The sequence below is a fragment of the Oryctolagus cuniculus genome, chromosome 6 (genome assembly GCF_964237555.1).
Source record: "Oryctolagus cuniculus chromosome 6, mOryCun1.1, whole genome shotgun sequence".
In the NCBI taxonomy this organism is placed as follows: domain Eukaryota; kingdom Metazoa; phylum Chordata; class Mammalia; order Lagomorpha; family Leporidae; genus Oryctolagus; species Oryctolagus cuniculus.
Window position 1 is genome coordinate 43,628,108 of NC_091437.1, and position 18,371 is coordinate 43,646,478.

At 40.4% G+C, this 18,371-nt stretch overlaps 1 protein-coding gene across 6 annotated transcripts in view; it reads left to right on the forward strand.

The window, feature by feature from the left end:
* The window catches only part of SGCD (sarcoglycan delta), a 1,063,424-nt gene that overhangs the window by 940,864 nt on the left and 104,189 nt on the right, over nucleotides 1-18,371 (forward strand). For all 6 annotated transcript variants that reach the window (XM_051844413.2, XM_051844412.2, XM_002710335.5 and 3 more), the window contains one exon: nucleotides 15,137-15,209. In XM_051844413.2, coding sequence (XP_051700373.1) covers nucleotides 15,137-15,209 — 73 coding nt within the window. The remainder of the gene's footprint in view (nucleotides 1-15,136; nucleotides 15,210-18,371) is intronic.

The window sequence follows — 18,371 nt, forward strand, 5'->3', positions numbered from 1 at the left end:
GCGTGAAATTAAATTCACAATATCTAAGCTCAAGCTACTTGTCTGGCAAACCAGTAAGACTCCCATGACATGGTCCTTAACCTTAAGTCACTGTGGTGGAAGCAAAGCATAGTGACCCATTTCACAAGATAAAATGAAATGAGTGCCATTCAGGGTGTAAGCTAGGTGTAGGAAGGCACCAAAGAAGGGGAAATTAGTAATGACTGAGGGAGGACCATGGTAGCATTTGAACTTGATCTTAAAGGATTAGACGGAAAAGGAAAGGAAAGTACTTTCTAGCTGGGAACATTGTGCAAGAGAGTGGGAAAACCAAACCCTACTCAGCAGTCAGTCAGTTTTGCATAGTACAAAGGTGTAGTCAAGTGATTTCCAACCCTCAATCATTTAAATTATTTCAAAAAATATTTTGGTGAAGAGTTTGGCCATTTCAAAGGGTTAGTTTACTTCTCTCCTTGACCATGAGTGATACTGAACTGTAGCATGGAAAGATATAAAATTCTCTCACAGGGACTCAAGCCAATCATGAAAACAGCTTTATTTCTCTCCCATATGGGTCAATCCACTGGTAGACAGTTTTTGTTGGCTTAGTTGATATCTAGGTCACCATACCTGAAATCTTTTTTGTCTTTTTCTCATGGGTTTACAGCTCCAGGTCCCATATTATATTCAGGTACAGCATGGAGCCTGTAATATCTGGACCCTCCTGTGGGCGGGAAAGGCCTCCCAATGCCCCTCCTGTCCCTACTTCTAGTGGGGTATAGAATCACATCACATTGCTGCCCCCAGCTCCCTGTGACTCCTTGAAGGTGATTATTTATTCACAGAGTTATGCCCCGTGGCCACTCCCACTGTCCTGGGGAATGTATACAGGAGCTTATTTACCTGGGTACTTGGCTGCCATGAATAACAGTGGAATTTTGTTGGGAAGAAAAATAGGAAAATGGTCGTTAGGAGAATAACATGCTAGCCATCCTGTGAACAAAGACAGTGGATAAGGTAAAAATAACATCATGAAAATTACCCTTTCCGTCATCTATAAAGTGTGCTTCTTTTGAAACTTGTTTTCATAACAAGATTGTGTTTAGAAATTAAACCATTCAAGTGTATAAATGCTTTGAAACCTGCAGCACTTTTATTAAGATTTTAACTTCCTGGTTCTTGCTTTTTAAGTCATTGTTGTCTTTGTCTCCTGTAAATGATTTTCTAAGTTTTTCCAATTATTTTTTAGACAGTGTCTCTCTGTGGTCCTCAATTAATGTTTCAATTTCCTTCTCCATAGGAAGGCGTCACCACCCACTTGCTTGACCACAGGAATAATGTTTTCTACTTTTTCATTGACCAAGAAACCCTTGCAACCATGCACATGTGGTTTTTTTAAGCCTCACCGGCATCCGTTGACTATATGTGTCTTGATTGCTCTCACACTGTGAGAGGCACTTGAGAACTGTGCACTCACAGCTGTGTGTGAACTATGCACTCACGGCTCCTGTCTTAGCTTCAGTCCCAGGGAGAGGACAGGCAGAGCCAATGCTCACACCTTGTTGATACTTCTTCTCTCCCCCTCTCCCTGCACTGTTGACCTGGTTTTGGCCACCTGTCCACAGAGGTCTGCAAGGGAGTGTGGATGGAAGGTTACATTCATTTCACTTGTGGGACACATGATGTTTCATCTTTGAGAGTCCAGGAATCTATCTTGAGAACATCCCTCTGCCAGTGATGCAAGCAACCTCCTCTCCTTTTCAGGAAAAAATATATTCTATTGTATATGTACCATATATATATGCACCACATATATATGTGTGTATATATATTCTATTGTATATGTGCCATATATATATGTGTGTGTATATATATATTCTATTGTATATGTACCATATTTATATGTATATATCCCATATATATATACCATATACTAACCTAACCTGGAGGCTGCCTTGTTTCAGAGTGTTCCCCCCTTGTTAGATACAACCAGGGGGCTGAAATGATTTGTTTTATGCTGCAATTTTATTTACTATCAAAAATAATGTAGTCATAAGAAACTGAAATGAGGTTGCTTACTGCTTGGATGGTTCCTTTTATTTTTTCCAGTTCGGGCTTTAATGATACACTGAGCATGAGTTCTGGTCTGTTGGTTTCTAAAGTAGAGTTTGTTTAATTAAACTACTTGTCTCTTCATATCTTCCCCGGATGTGTTTATACGTGAGTCTAAAACTGCCCTGCAGTTTCACATTCCACACAAATGCTTAAATGTGCACTTCAATGGCAGTTCAGCTAAATTGTTTGAATACTTGAAAGGTAGTGTGTCTTATTTTATTCCTGTACATTGTTAATGATCAAATGATTCTGTAATATTCTTTAACTATCAGCCTTTTTCTTCTATTCTTATCTTCATCATTATCCTAATAAATTAAAAATAGAGCACTTTGAGCATTTTGATGTACCATGTACACCATCACATTTAACCATATATTATAATGCACTTCTGTATCCAGTATATGACAAATTTGTCTTATTGATATGTGTACACATGCCTGATGTAATGTCTGATATAAACATAAATATGTATGTATATGTGTGAAATCTCTAATCCTCAAAATAACTTCATGAGAAAAGGACAATTGTTAGCCCATTGCACAAGGAGAAAAGTAAGGCTGGAAGCTAATTAATCTGCCCAATATTGGATATCTCTTCACAGTATTCCTGAACAAACCTGAATTGGCCACACTCTCTCTTCACTATACAGATCAGTAAAAACACCCAGCCTGGAAGAAACCAGATGATGTGTGCCTGAGTCCAGGCACATGAACACATACCCCTCTCCCCAACTGTGCCATAGAGCAGATTGGCACCCCTACAAGCATGTGGTTACAAACCACAGCTAGGCTTTCACATCTAGCATCCAGTACCCCCAAATCCCATTACATCTCCTTTTTGAAGATTTATTTTGGGGCTGGCATTTTGGCACAGTGGGTAAAGTCACTATCTGGAACATTGACATCCCACATGGGCAGAGGTTCTTGTCCGGGCTGCTCCACTTTGGATCCAGCTCCATGTTATGTGCCTTGGAAAAGCAGCAAAGGTGGCCCAAGTGCTTGGGTCCCTGTACCCACATGGAAGACCCAAAAGAGTTCCTGGCTTCAGTCTAGCCCAGCCCTCAACTTTGTAGCCATTTTGGGAGTGAACCAGAGGATGGAAAATACCTCTGTCTCTAACTCTTCCTCTCATTTTGATTTATTTTATTTACTTGAAAGGCAGAGTGGTAGAGACAGATAGGAAGAGGGTAAGGACAGAGAGAAAGAGAGATTGGATTGAGACGGAGATTGATCTTCCATCTCTTGATTTACTCCCCAAATGACTGCAACAGCGGGAGATAGACCAGGCCTAAGCCTGCAGCCAAGATCTTCATCTGGGTCCCCTATGCCAGTGACAGAGGCTCAAGGATTTGGGCATCTTCCACTGCCTTCCTGGGAACATTTGCAGGGAGCTGAATGGGAAATGCAGAAGCTGTGACCAGAACAGGTGCTCTGATATGGGATGCTGGCAATGCACATGCATCTTTGCTCACTGTGCCTTACTGCCAGTCCCTCACTATATTTCTGTTGTCCAAAAATTGTGTCTCTTGGTTTATCTGTATTTTCACCTTACACTGATTTCTGTGCCCAAAATAGTCTGTGTCCACCTTTTCACAGAATTGCTTTTGTGATGTAAGTTACTTCTTGCTTGCTAAAGTCAGTGGGCATTTTGATTCCTCTCCTTAAAGCTCAGTAGTATTTTACACAGATAAACTGCTCAGATCTTCTCAAATGTATTTTCACTTTTTTTTTCCTAATTCCCCTTCTTACATGAAATTTCATTATCACAGTTAAAACTACATATTTGTTTAGGTACTATACCTATATATATATAACACCTATAAGCATATCAGCATATATATATGTGTCTTAAACATAAATAGTATGTTATAGTGTGTTATTCTTTACCCTCTAAGAACCAAGTTTTGTCCCGGTGGCAGCAACCAACATTACCCCTATTGAGAATGTATGATTTACAATGATTGTAATTTTTTAAAAGATCAATTTAAATATTTCTCTCTAATATCCACTTGTCTAAGTGTAACAAAACTCCATAAGGGAAAAAAAATTGAATTTTGTTACTAAACATTGCTTCTGCACTGTGCCATGCACATAGTGGGTACTTGTTCAATAATAATAGAAAATGAATGTTGCAACATGCAGAATGGCAACAGATTTTATGTAATTTTGAGGATATTATTAATTTGTAGTTCCTGAATAGGAAAGCGTAAGTCTGTTTTCTCCACAAAACCTTTTATGGAGTAAGTAGGCCTTTCATAAATATTTATTGAATGAATGAATTATCTGGACTTTTTAGGTTAGGAGTCTCTGTCCTAATTCCCAAAAAGAAAATATTTGTTATGTATCCTAGAAACAACTTATAATGACTGCAGATGTTTTGCGATGACAGTTTATTAAATGTCACCAGCACCCGGGAAGACACAATGGGGTTAAACTGCCCCAGGTGACTTCTCCCACTGCAGGCCACTCTGGTGTCTGTGTACTGATGGTGTCTGGAAGGTTTGCCAAAGCTGACAGCACCTGCCATGTGCTCAGTCCTGAAACTGGAAACCCGACTTCCTCCCTGATGACTCAGTTTATTGAAAATGCTTGGATTAAACATAACTCATGTCCTTAAAAAGAAGTTTCACCGCATAGGACTTGTAGAAGAAAGCCAGAAGTTCATGTTGGGCATTAAATACAGAACTCACTGTTTCTGAGGAATTTCCCAAGATAAGCTGTCTCACAGGTCGCTTCCCCACACCTACCATGGAAAACATGCTGTAGAGGTTAGCTTTCACCAAGAAATGGATCCCACACATTAAAGAATATTTAAACTTCAAAATATAAGCATGTGCACTAACCCAGTTGTATACAGAAGCAAGAAGTATGTGTTTCACAGAAGACAATGTTTATTATTTAAAGAATTGTTAGATTAAATAAATTTTTTTAAAAAGCTACCATAAAAGAGATTTCATTTAAATTTTCTTTATCATGTTTCTTGCTCTTTCATAAGAAAAATATGTTGGATTCATAGCATCCACCCTTATAAAGTAAAGGCTGTTACTACTGTGATTAAAGTGTCAAAAAAAAAAAAATAAAACTCCTTATCCTTTGCAGAGCTTAAGGTTCCTGAGGGTCCATGTGGCCTTGGGCCTCAATCACTTGGCTTTGGCTGTTTTGACCAAGCATTCCAGCTCTCCACTTGGGCCCTGTGGCCATCCTTCGGCCTCGCTGCTGTCCATTCGATTACCAGGTTCCATTAGTTTCCCTCATCTGAATCTCTTCAGCTTGTCCACTCTTTTCCCTCGTCTCTGCCAGTCCTGCCCAACCTCCTGCCATCTTCCATCTGCCTCCCTTCCTCTCCCCATGCTTCCTCCAATGTCCTTTTCATGAGGAAGTAGTTGTCAGTCTGGGCTGCTGGATCAAATAGCATACGCTGGGTGGTTAAAACAACAGAAACTCATGTCTCCTGCTTCTGGACCACAGAAAGTCTGGGATGGTCAAGTTCCTCTTGCTGGTTTGCAGACAGCTGTCTTCTTGTAATGCCCTTTGGTGGTAGAGAGGAAGAGCAAGTTCTAGGCTGCTTCTCTTCTGAGCACAGTAATGACATCATTGGGACTCCATCCTTAAGACCTCAACAACTTAATTATTTCCCAAAGGCCCTCCGCCCCATATCATCCCATTGAGGTTTAGGGCTTCCACATGAATTTCCGGATGGCACAAATACGTACAGTGATCTCTGAAAAATGCTAATTTGATCAAATAGTCTTCCCTGCTTAGAACTTCCACTGTGGCCTCCGGACCTCTGCATACCTTGGGGCTGACTTGCTTCTTCATTCTCATCTCATGATGCTCACTTCTTGATTAGATTAATCTTCTTGCAACACCGTTCATATTTATTAACTGGAATTCCTATATTCTGAAGTCTTAACATTTTTTCCTACTGCCACATCCCTCTTCCAGCTAGTTCAGTCCTAATTATTTTTCCAAGATTAGCAAAACTTCCTTCCTTCAGAAATTTATCTGCTAGTGTAGGCTGCAACTTCAACTTTGATATTTTTGACGATTGTCTAGTTTTTTCCTAAGTTTTTCTGTTTTTTGTTGTTGTTGCTGTTGTTGTTGTTTGTTTTAATGGCACACAAACAGAGAAAGAGATCAGTCTTCCATCTGTTGGTTCACTAACCAAATGTCTGCAGCAGTGAGCACTGGGCCAGGCTGAAGCCTGGAGCCCTCTGTCTGGGTCTCCCATGTGGGTGGCAGCGACGTAAGTACTTGATCCATCCCTTGCTGCCTCTCAAGGTGAATATTAGCAGGATATTGGATTGGAAATGGAAGCATGATAAGAAGCGGGCACTCCCATATGGGATATAGGCATCCCAGGTGATGGCGTACACTGCACCACAGTGCTCCCCTCTCTCTTCTAGCCTTCATCTCTTCATCATTGTTGCATGTTTTTATGTGTCAGAGTATTTAATTATAAAGCAGTCAGTGAGTACTAGTAGAGTATGTTATACTCTACCAGGCATGAGCTTTAGCTACTGTGTCTCATGACCAGCTGCTGCTTGCTAGTTGCATATTGGTTAAATGAATTGAACTCTGGCTTTATCCAACATGCTACACATCTTTCCTGAACTATTTAGGTTTCATAGAATCAGGTAGCTGCAGGGTTATGAAAGGGATTACCTTGCAGAAAATGTAATCCTTCTGCCCCAATTTTGTGCAAAACATGGGGAAATAATAGTAGATAGCAAATAGCAAAGGTCATATAACAACTATGCAGTCAGAACTAAAAATTAAGTCTTTGGTTCCCTAGTCCTCTGATGTTTCCACAAAGTGAATCATCACTTCTCCCATATTCTTATCATCATTCCTTTCTTCATTTCAGAATCTAATATTGGTATGAAAACACATTCTTATCTTATCAAACAAAATATGGTTTTATTAAGGTTGTCATTCAGGTTATATCTACGCAAACAATGTGAATTAGAAAACTTGCAGTGTTTTTACTTCAAGCAATATTCATCACCTATTTTTAACTCTGCTTTTTGAACCTGTTGGACACGTTGGCCCTATTATTTACACCCAAAACAGTTTTTCATTTATATTCATTAATACAAAAGCATTAATCTTAATTATCACAGTATTAATGATGTTCATCAAGAAATTACCAAAGCAAACTCCATTAAGCTAGTTTAATTCCTTGATCAATTTTCTAAAACGTATGCTTAAACAATTTCTGATGCTTTCAAATGTGATTTTGTAAAATTGCCACCTTTGAGATCAGTTCTCCATGACCAAAAAGATTTAATTCTATGTAAAGTTTCCATATCAAACTTCACTTATGTTAGCTTCTACCACCTTTCTAGCCAATGTTCCTGTGTGAAATTTTGTAAATATTAGTTTTCCTTTAGGTGTTTAGTCCACACCTATTTTAATAGTATAGTTTTAGGTGCCTTCATGTTTATTATTTTTTATAAAGTTTAATTTCTCCAGATCAATTTTTAGGGCTTTAAAGGGTTACAATAATTTTTAGTGTTTGTTTCATTTTGTTATTTACTTAGTTTCAATTATGTAAATTTTGCTTTCTACCACTTTATCTTACAAGGCTTACTTTATTTCTACCAATCAAAATGAAGTTTACACTGTACAAAAGTCTGTTTTTTTATTTGTGTTTTTCCATTTTGTGTTTGTTTTGCTTAAACACTGAGAAAGTGTTTAGCAATTCTTTTTGATTTTTATGTTGTTTGTTTTCTTAGTAGAGAAAGAGGTGGCTAAAGATAATAATTTGGGGGGGGGGGGGTCGCCCTGTTAAGCTACCACTTGGCATGCCAGCATCCTAAGTGCCAGTTCAAGTTCAAGTCCCAGCTGCTCTGCTTCTGATCCAACTCTTTGTTAATGTGCCTGGGAAGAAGAAGATGATGGCTCTAGTACTCAGGTCCCTACCACTCATGTGGGAGAGCCATTTTGAGTTCTGGGCTTCTGGCTTCAGCCTGGCCCAGCCCTTGGCTATTGTGGACATCTGGTGAATGGGAGATCTCTCTCTCTCTCTCTCTCTCTCTCTCTTTCTCTTTCTCTCTTTCTCTCTTTCTCTCTTTCTTTCTCTCTCCCATTCTATGCCTCTCTGAAGTTTTGCCTCTAAAATAAATAAATCCTTATTACTTTTTTTAATGCTCTGCTTAGACTAGTCTATAACCTCATGAAATTTTAATTTTGGTGAATACAGTTTAACTCTGATCCTTATCAGGCTACTTCAGAAAAATTCATGGGAAATGAATTAAAAGATGAATTTAAGTAGTGTGAGTTTGTTTTTGAAATCCATGCATATATGGGTCTTCAAAACATCCATGGAAAGCACATATTATGAAAAAACTGCACTTGGATTTCAAACATTTTTTGTAACACAACAAACAATCTTTTAGTTCCATTTTCTACTAACCTTATGAAGTACCATTGTATCTTATTCCTCATTTTACAGTTGAGGAAATCAAAGACAAGAGAGGTTGTCCTGTTTGCCTAGGATCACAGAAATGTAACTAGATATCGGCTGCCTTGACATAAGGCCACTTGGAGGGAAAATCATATTGAAACTGAGCTCTGAATTTGGGCATCTTTGCTGGAAAGGAAAGCTAGCTTTTTGTTGCTATAGTAACAGAATGCATTTGAGATTTTTTGACAAGTATACCCCCTACCTGTGCTAGTTGGAAAAAGAGCCTTTGCACTGATCTTTATGGTGATTCAAAACACTTTAGATGGATCCTGTCACATGCTTTATAAGTTCCTGATTGATCGTGTGGAATTAAGTTATTGGGCAGAGAACCAGCTAATGGAAACACATTGATGAAATCATTTTTGAGGGACATTAAATGGAACTTAAAATAAAGCTGAAATGGCTTTATGGATTTTTCAGTCAAACTGTTTATGAACATTTATTGCTAGTAAATTATAGTGTGTCAAAAGAGAGAATCAGTAGGTATGGTTTTAATAGAAACCTTTTTGAAATAATAAAATTGAGAATAATGTATTACCCCAGAAGCTGGAGGATACGATAGGGGAGTTCATCCTGATGAGTAGTTGTCCACTTTGCAGTTTCTAAGAATGTGAAAAATGGTATGAAAATCAGAAACTTGGTAGGAATTGGAAAGAGGTGGAGGTTTTTATTGAAAAGTATTAATGTCTCAATTATATATGTGATTCTTTATAAATACAGAGAGTGATTGGGGGATATTTTTTAAAGATTTATTTATTTGAAAGGCAGCATTACTGAGAGGCAGAGGGAGAGAAGTCTTCCATCTGCTGGTTCACTCCCCAAATGGCTGCAACAGCCGGAGCTGGGCCAGCAGCCAGGAGTGTCTTCTGAGACTCCCACATGGGTACAGGGGCACAAGGACTTGGGCCATCCTCTGTGCTTTCCCAGGCCATAGCCCAGAGCTGGATCAGAAGTGAAGGAGCTGGGACTTGAACCATCACCCAAATGGCATGCCAGCACCGCAGGAGGGAGCTTTACCCACTGCGCCACCCTGCAGGCCCCAGTAATTGGGGGACTTAACTAGTATTACTTTCAGGGTATAGCACTGCTATTTGTTCTTATGTCACAGAACCTAAGAGAAAATGTTAATCTGCTGATAGAGCTTGTCTATGGCAGGAATCAAGGCTGTTAGCTCCTGAGCTGAAAGATTGGAGTTCAAATCCCAGCTCCATGCCCTTGAGCTGTGTGACAGTAGGAAAGTTTCCTGACTTCTCTGAGGCTCAGATTCCACATTCATAAAAATAGATTCCAATAGTGCATATCTCACAGGGTTATTCTGACAATCAAATGAAAAACCAGAGTATCTAGTATAGTTTCTAGTTGTAAATGTTCTTGAAATGGTATTTTTAAAAATTTATGGAGAATCAGCATAAGAACAGGACAGTCTAGAATTCATAAACATTTTATTACTACCAGTAGTATTTTACTAACTATCATCTACTGGTTTTTGTGCACCAGAAATCTCATTCAGGTTCCCAGTATTCCTTCTTTTGAAACAAGGAAACCGAACATTGGAAAGATTGAGTTTTGTGTCCAAGGTCATTTAGCTAATCAAGGACTTTGATCTTTCAAACCAGAAATTCACATCAATGAGTCTGTCCTCCAGCGTGTGAGATATAAGGGCCTTGTGGCTTCAAGTCTATCAAAACTAAAACTCAGAGGTTTTTGATTGGATAGTAGGAAGTAAGGGAGACTGAGTATCTTGCCCTGCACTTCCATCCTATATCCGGAGCCTAGCAGGTACCAGCACTGCTTGTCACAGATCACCCCTCTAACTTTTGCCTATTTGCCTGTCAACAACTGCCACATTGGTCTGGCATTGCCAACAAAAGACATTTTGGCACTGTGGTTAGAACCTGGCTCTGAAGCCAGATGGAGCACTCAGTGATGATGAGACTGTGAGATTCACATGCTCTGAACACCAGTCTTCAGGACTATAGGATGCACAGGCTCCTCGGTGTGGGGATGAGACTGCAAGCCTTTTAATCTCATTTTGATTCAAAGATGTGTTTTTATTTTTCCCAAATAATATTCATTTGTTAGCACAGCTTTTGTTAAAAGAAAGTTAGAGCTAGGATTAAAATCATGTGTTGGATTGTGATTTTGAACATGTTCATTTAAAGTGCAATGCACAGGGTAAGGAGATTTGTAACAGTAAATTAGCCCTCCCAAAGAAGCAGCAGTGTAGATAGGAAGCCAAACCCGAAGTCAGTCTGGACCTCGTCCCTGCCCACATAGAGCTTACCATCTGGTTGATGACATGAGATGAATGTGTATTAGTCAGCTTTTCCTTACCATAACAGAATACCAGAGGCAGGCTAACTTCTTAAAGTAGAGAGATTTACTGAGATCACAAAGTTGTTGAAGATTCAAGGTCATGGCACTGACATTGGCTCAGTTCTGGCAAGGACCTCGCAGCTGCAACACATCCCAGTGGAAGGCATCAGCAGGCTCACATGCAGAAGGAAGGGCTACATCACCAGGTACGAAGCCAGAGAGCTGAGTGGAGGCAGGCTCAAGCTTTTATGGCAACCCTCAGGAGAACCATCACCAGATCACACCAGAAATGCCGCAGTCTCTTTGGAAGGCATTCCCCCATTTGCGTGAGGACTTCCAACTAGGCCCCATTTCTCCAAGCTCCCACATCCCCACATTGGAGATCACGTCTACGACACATGAACACTTGGAGGATTAACCACATCCAAATCATAGCAGTCTGCAAGGACAGTACAAGTCCCACATAGTCTGTGCCCAGTGCCAATGAGTTTGGTGGTTATGTGACGTGTATGTGTTGAGTGTCTACTGTCTACCAAGCTCTCTGTTGGGAAATGGGTTTATGGTAGAGAACAAGACCCACTTCCATTCAATAGGGCAGAGAAGTGATTGCAGACCAGAGGGAGCTAAGTTCCTAAGCTCAAGAGTTCAAAGGAGACAATGTGTTTTTTACAAACCCCTTCTTGTGCTTGATAACTTTGTTGTAACCCCTTCCCCACTTGGAGTTGCTGAGAAGGGTGGCAGGGCTGAGAGCCACCAATTGCACAAGAAGAGTTTGTTCCTGAGTCTAGTGTTGCAGACATTCAGTATAGCAGTTAATGTAGCTGCTTGGATTATCTACATCCCATACTGGAATGCCTAGGGTTGAGTCCCAGCCTTGCTCCCAATTCTACCTCCTGAGCATGTGTATCCTGGGGTCAGGAGTTCAGAGCTCCAGTTCTTGGGTCCTTGTCAGCCACATAGGAGACAAGGATTCAGTTTGCAGTTCCTGGCTTTGACTGGGTCCCGCCTTGGATGTTGTAGAAGTTTGGGGAGTGAAAACAATGGATGGGTAAGCTCCTTCTCTCTGTCTCTGACACTCTTTGTCTCAAATAAATAAAATAAGTAAATAAAAACTTTTAAAAAGAGATGAAGTAGCAGACAAGTTTTTTGTTTTGTTTTGTTTTGTTTTTTTAACAGGCAGAGTGGACAGTGAGAGAGAGAAAGAGACAGAGAGAAAGGTCTTCCTTTACCGTTGGTTCACCCCGCAATGGCTGCTGCAGCCAGCGCACCACCCTGATCCGAAGCCAGGAGCCAGGTGCTTCTCCTGGTGGCCCATGTGGGTGCAGGGCCCAAGGACTTGGGTCATCCTCCACTGCACTCCAGGGCCACAGCAGAGAGCTGGACTGGAAGAGGGGCAACCGGGACCAGAATCTGGTGCCCCGACCGGAACTACAACCCGGGGTACCGGCGCCACAGGCGGAAGATTAGCCTATTGAGCCACAATGCCGGCCAGCAGATGAGTTTTTAATCATTATGTCTGACAGATGCAGAAACAGGCTCAGCACAAACTTTGTGTGAGGCAAAGAAACTAGGCCAGATATTTGAGGCTCATTTTACATGAGAAAATGTTCTTTCTTCATTTGTGGTCAATTAGTCTGCATAAGGGTCACATATATCCTACTGTGTGCAAATAATTTGCACAAAGTTGTGAATTAAGTAACAAGGGCTTCAAAGTCTTTATGAATTGATGTTAGCTATGGGTATGACCCTGGATGTAAAAGTAAGCCGCACACTGTTAGAATAACAGTTGACATAATAAAGGTTGTCCAGGAAGACAGGCATTGTGACACAGTGGGTTAAGCCACTGCTTGTAACACTAGCAATCCATATCCGGGTGCTAGTTTGACATCTACCTGCTCTGCTTCCTATCCAGCTTCCTGCTGGGAAAGCAGTGGATGATGGCTCTAGTATGTGGGTCCCTGCCACCCATGTGGGAGAACCGGATGGTGTTCCAGGCTCAGCCTTGGCCAGACCTGGGTGTTGTGGCCACCAAGGGAGTGAACCAGCAGGTGGAAGATCTTGCTCTTTCTTTCTCTCTCTGTTTTTCGCTCTCCTTCTCTGCCTCATCCTCTCTGTGTCACTCTGCCTTTTAAATAAACAATTCTTTGAAAAAAAAAAAAAGGTTTGTTCATGGCTGTACTAATTGCTACATGGTAAGTCTGGCAATGAAGGCTGATTTGAATACAGGGATGCTTCTTCTGTTGAAATTTTTTTTATGTCATTTTTGGTAGAAGAAGGGGAGATTTGAGAAAAAGCTAAAGAATGCAAACAGTGCAAATAAACAGAAAGAACTGTCTTTGCCTTGTGAAGGTATAGCATTGTTCTTTATAATTACAGTTTTAAAATTAGGGTTAAAGAGCTAAACACTTTCAAGAGTTTTCAATGGGAAGTCCCTGTTGGGCTCATTGGTGATAGAACAGAGCCATCTACAACAGGTTGAAGATGATAGAGAGGTGACCATGGACATGCTCTTGGCTCTCAGGTAGCCTGGGCCCACAGTCCAATGCGTGTCACTCACTGCTGAGTCTTCTGTAGGAATATTTGTTCCATGGTTGTTTACACAGTATCTATAGGTCATGTGTTCCTCAAATAATCACAACATTCTGGACATGTGGAATGTATATACTACAAAACCAAATGTAATACATGGTTCAAAAGGCCATGTTACAGTCTCTGCTCCATCCCTTCTAATTTAGTTACAGAGAATACAATAATGTTCAAGTCACAAAGATAGAATGGATAAATTATGTGTAACAAAACCAGGAACATTTCAATGAACTTGACATTAAAATGTTGTGAATTCTTTAAGTATATTTCGATAAATTGAAAATATGTGAAATGATGTAGTTTGGGATCATGAAAAGTAAGATGGTGTATGGGTTGAGAAATATTTTAAGTGGCTCTACACTTAATTTCTCTTTACTGACTACAGCTGGTACAATTTCATGGTGTTATTTCAGGAAATAAATGAGCTAGGGCAAATTAAATACTATGATGGTGTATGGTATATGGCAGTCACTCAAAGCATTAGCTAAAAATAAGTTATTGTACTTCATCAAAATATTCTTTACATAACTATATATAATGTTAAATAGAAGCATTTTCTGATTTCACTTGTAATCCATTTGTTGCTCATATAAAAAATTTAGATATTGCTATAGTATGGCAAAAGCAAAGAAACTAATTCATTTTCCTGAACTCATTATTATTCCAAGATAAATCTAAACTTGGAGTAACAGTGGTTGATAAAAGATTTCTATACTTTATAGCAATGCAAGGTGATTTTATAAATTTGCCCATGAATGTAAGATATTATTCACCCTTCCTTTTAGGATGAAAGATGTATACCAAATGTACAAAAATAAATAAGTTTACCTCGGAGTATAGGATCTAGCCTTGGCTAAGTTTAATTGAAAAACAAATATCCAGTGCAATTGTCTGTGATAAACTGAGCCTTAAATGATTTGAAAACACTTTGAGAGCAGACAAATCAGATAATCACAACCTTTATGGCTGGAAAGGTTCAGCTGGTGTTGACAAGTTGTAAAGATAAAAGCGTACAGCTCTGTCAAGAGCTAAATGTCTAGATTGGCTTGGGGATCGATGTTAATACACAAAGTTTAAAGGCTGAACTTCAGATGATCTCTCCTGGTGTTCTGTTATGCTAACTTTTTCAAGATAGTAGTGTAGAATTTTATGGGCAAACTTGCTTGTTGTTACGCAAGTCCTCCAAGGTGTTCTCAGCCCCTTACCTCACTGCTGAGATGTCAGAGTTGTTACGTGAGTTGTGTCCCACATTGTAATAGAAGGGCCTTGGCTGCTGTTGTGGAAAACATTTCCAGTTGGGTGACTATTAATAGTTTATGAGAGACCAGAGTCAGACCTTACCATTTCTAGTCATTTGGCGGCTGCTGCTTTTTTTTTTTTTTTTTTTTTTTTTTTTTTTTTTTTTTTTTTTAAGCAAGGCGGAATTTGCCTCTTGGCCTCACTGTGTTCTCAGCCAAGAATGGTTCCAAAAGATTCCTTGTTTTTTCTAAGGCTCTTTGCGTGAGTTGATTCAACACTCTCCTAACACAAGCCCAAAAGCCAGTGGCAAAATGTGTGCTGTTGAGTTGTATAATGTATTCACTGCATTTAACTCCAATCAGTGTACTGATGTGCCCTGAAGTGATTCCTGCAACATCTGCAACCTCTGTCTCCTTTTTTCTTTTGTCTGCAGGAGCTGAGGGCACAGTGTTCCCCAAATCTATAGAGACACCTAATGTCAGGGCAGACCCCTTCAAGGAACTAAGGTAAGCTTCTGACTTTGGTTTGCATTGATTAGTGGCTATTTCCTTCTTCTCTGCAACTGATCAGTGAACCATTTTGAATAAGTATTAACAGTGTCATAAGGTGAATATACAAACTGGCAGAGGTTTGGAAGACATAAAGATAAGCTACAACCAAAGGTAAGTTTCCCATAAAAACTTAAGACAATTGAGTCTAGGGTAAGAGAGTACCAGCTTTTTGACTTTGAGATTTAAATTCATCCATTGGCAATTTTTTTTTCTTGCTGTATTTTGTGATAAGAAAAAACTATCTACTTACAGAACTAGTGGATAATTGGTACTGATGAGTCCAGAGAAAAGTGCTGCCTAAAAGAAACTGAAGTCTAAAGAGAAAACAGGTACTTTGCTGTGTAAAAAGCTCTGCAGTACTTGGTAGTGGGTGGGATGGGAATGATGCTAGAACTACCTGCTGTGGGTATTCCATGCATTGAGCTCATCTCCAGATGTCCATCAGCGTGCTGTTTTAGCAGAGAGTGACTCAAAATGTTGTTCACCATCATCATCAGCTACAGAAAACAAAAAAGAATGACAGACGTAGAGATATGGTTTCTATCTGCCAAAGGAACATCCCACAAACTCTAAAGAGAAACCTGTATGAAATCAAATATTAGTTCAAATATCATTGTTATTTCTATTGTATGCATCTAACCTGGATGAATTCCACAAATGTTGCCTTTCTTCATTACTGATAGTTCTTTTTTTTCCTTGAGCCAGTCATAAATCACCAAGTAACAATAAATAGCAATGAAGCTATCACATAGTAGACATCCACCATAGGCAATGTGTTTACCTGGTGCAGTCCTATGTGCCCTTTTACTGTGCAGCCTCAGGATCTACACATTGCTAAAGCGGCAGCAGCCATGTTGGAACTTGAGTTTGTCTTAACAGAAACACATTCTCAGGAAATGAAAAATATATCACCTCATTACAAAACCAATAACGCTTTTTGCAGGGCCCATAAGTCATTATGAGTATAAGGAAATAAATAGGCGAGAGGAAGAGGATAATTGGTTGGGAAATACAGCGCAGTATTTGCCTTGGTTACCAGCGTAACTGCTTTTGGTTCACATGTCAGAAGTTATCCAACTCTCTGGCAGCCAGAACCTATGTTTCATGTCATCTTTTAAGCAAATCCACCCCACTAGGACCCTGCCTTTTAGGACTCTGGGGGAGTGAGGCAGAGATCGATCGTTGACAGTGAAAGAGCCCTGTTGGCTGTGAAGCAAGAGCTCTTTGGAGAGGAGCTCACGGAAGGCTTGGTTCCCTTTTTTCACGTTCCTTCGGGGAAGCCATTTTCTTAGAGAACCAGTGAGTAAGGAGTGCTGCTCAGCCCAAAGAAAAGTGCTGCTGCGACAAGCTGAACTTTAAGTACAAAATGGATTTTCCCCCTACCTAAGGATTAGCTCTCCATTAGCTGGAAAGCTTGGGAAATGGAAAAGATTTAGGCTGGCTTGGCTTACACTTTAGTATTAATCTGTAGTTAAAAACAAACCCAACCTAAACCAACCAAACAAAAAGAAGTCTGACAGCATTAGCCCACGTTCTGAATCTGTGCCATCTAAACACAAAGATCAGAGTTTTTGTTCATAGAGTGCTGCAGATATACTCACAGTGTCTGCACACAAACTTGGAAGTCGCCTTTGAAATAGTAAGCCTCAAAAATTCGTAAGTAAGTCCAATCCTAGTGGTGTGAAATAAAAAAACTTCTTGTAATGGATGTGTTTTCTCATCTCTGATTCTAAAGCTATGGGTATGTGCCACAGAGGCTAGAAATAAAATTTTATTATAGGATGCATAAAAATATTTTCATATGGAATTCTAAAACTGGTTGTTGGGTTTGTCCCTGTTGTTCCAATCACGATAAACCAAATGGAGTCAGGGACCTAGAAAGTCAAAATGCAGCCTGTTAATCCTACTGGAATATTTTTCCTTATCACACTTTGTAGGGAAGACTAAGACTGATAAAATGATATCAAATTGTAGTTGATATCTTGGCCCAGACCAGTGAGTCTGTGAATGCTTCATATTTGTCTTTTAACAGTGGTACATTGTACTCTGTGCTGTCATTGAAAATGACCTTGGATACAGAGGAAATTGGTAACGAATTTGGTGGCTAAGTCTTCTGGCATCTAACTTTGCAATTGGATTAGTTGTAACTTGGCCACATTCACGTCTATGTGTCTCCCAGATTTAAGAAGGTTTAGGAATTTAAGTGAGATCATTGGCTTTGTAGCTACAGGTAGAAGTGAGTGAGCTGTTGAGGTGAGGCAAAAATGTTGGACTTCTGAATGGTAGCCCAGTGGAGAGGGAGGCTCTCTGTGCTGAACCTCAGACCTCCTGCAGTCCTACCACAGGACCTTGAGCTCCTTGTGGGGGCCTGCTGTCTTGTAAAACATCCAAGTCGCCTGTAGTGGGACAGTGATCCCCTTATGGCATGTTTTTAAAGGTTTAATTATTTATTGAAAAGGCAGGGGCTGGCACTGTGGCAAAGCAGGTAAAGCCGCCTCCTGCAGCGCAGGCATCCCATATGAGCACCAGTTCAAGTCCCAACTGCTCCGCCTCCTATTCAACTCTCTGCTATGGACTGGGAAAGCAGTGGAGGATGGCCCAAGTGCTTGAGCCCCTGCACCCGCGTGGGAGACCTGGAAGAAGCTCCTGGCTTCAGATCAGCACAGCTCCAGCCAATTGAGGAGTGAAGCAGCGGATGGAAGACCTCTCTCTCTGCCTGTCCTGCTCTCTCTGTGGAGCTCTGACTTTAAAATAAATAAATAAATAAATCTTTAAAAAAAAAAAAAAAGGCAGAGTTACAGAGTGGCAGAGGCAGAAGCAGAGAGAGAGGTCTTCCATCCGCTGCTTCACTCCTGAGATGGCTACAACAGATGGAGCTGTGCAGATGCAAAGCCAGGAGTCAGGAGCTTCCTCCAGGTCTCCTGTGCAGGTACAGGGGCCCAAGGACTTGGGCCATCTTCCATTGCTTTCCCCAGCTGTAGTAGAGAGCAGGATCAGAAGTGGAACAGCTGGGATCGAACAAGCACCTGTATGGGATGTTGGCATCATAGGCAGTGGCTATGCTACAGACCTGCTATGCTACAGCACTGCCCTCTTATGTCATTTTTAACATCTTGT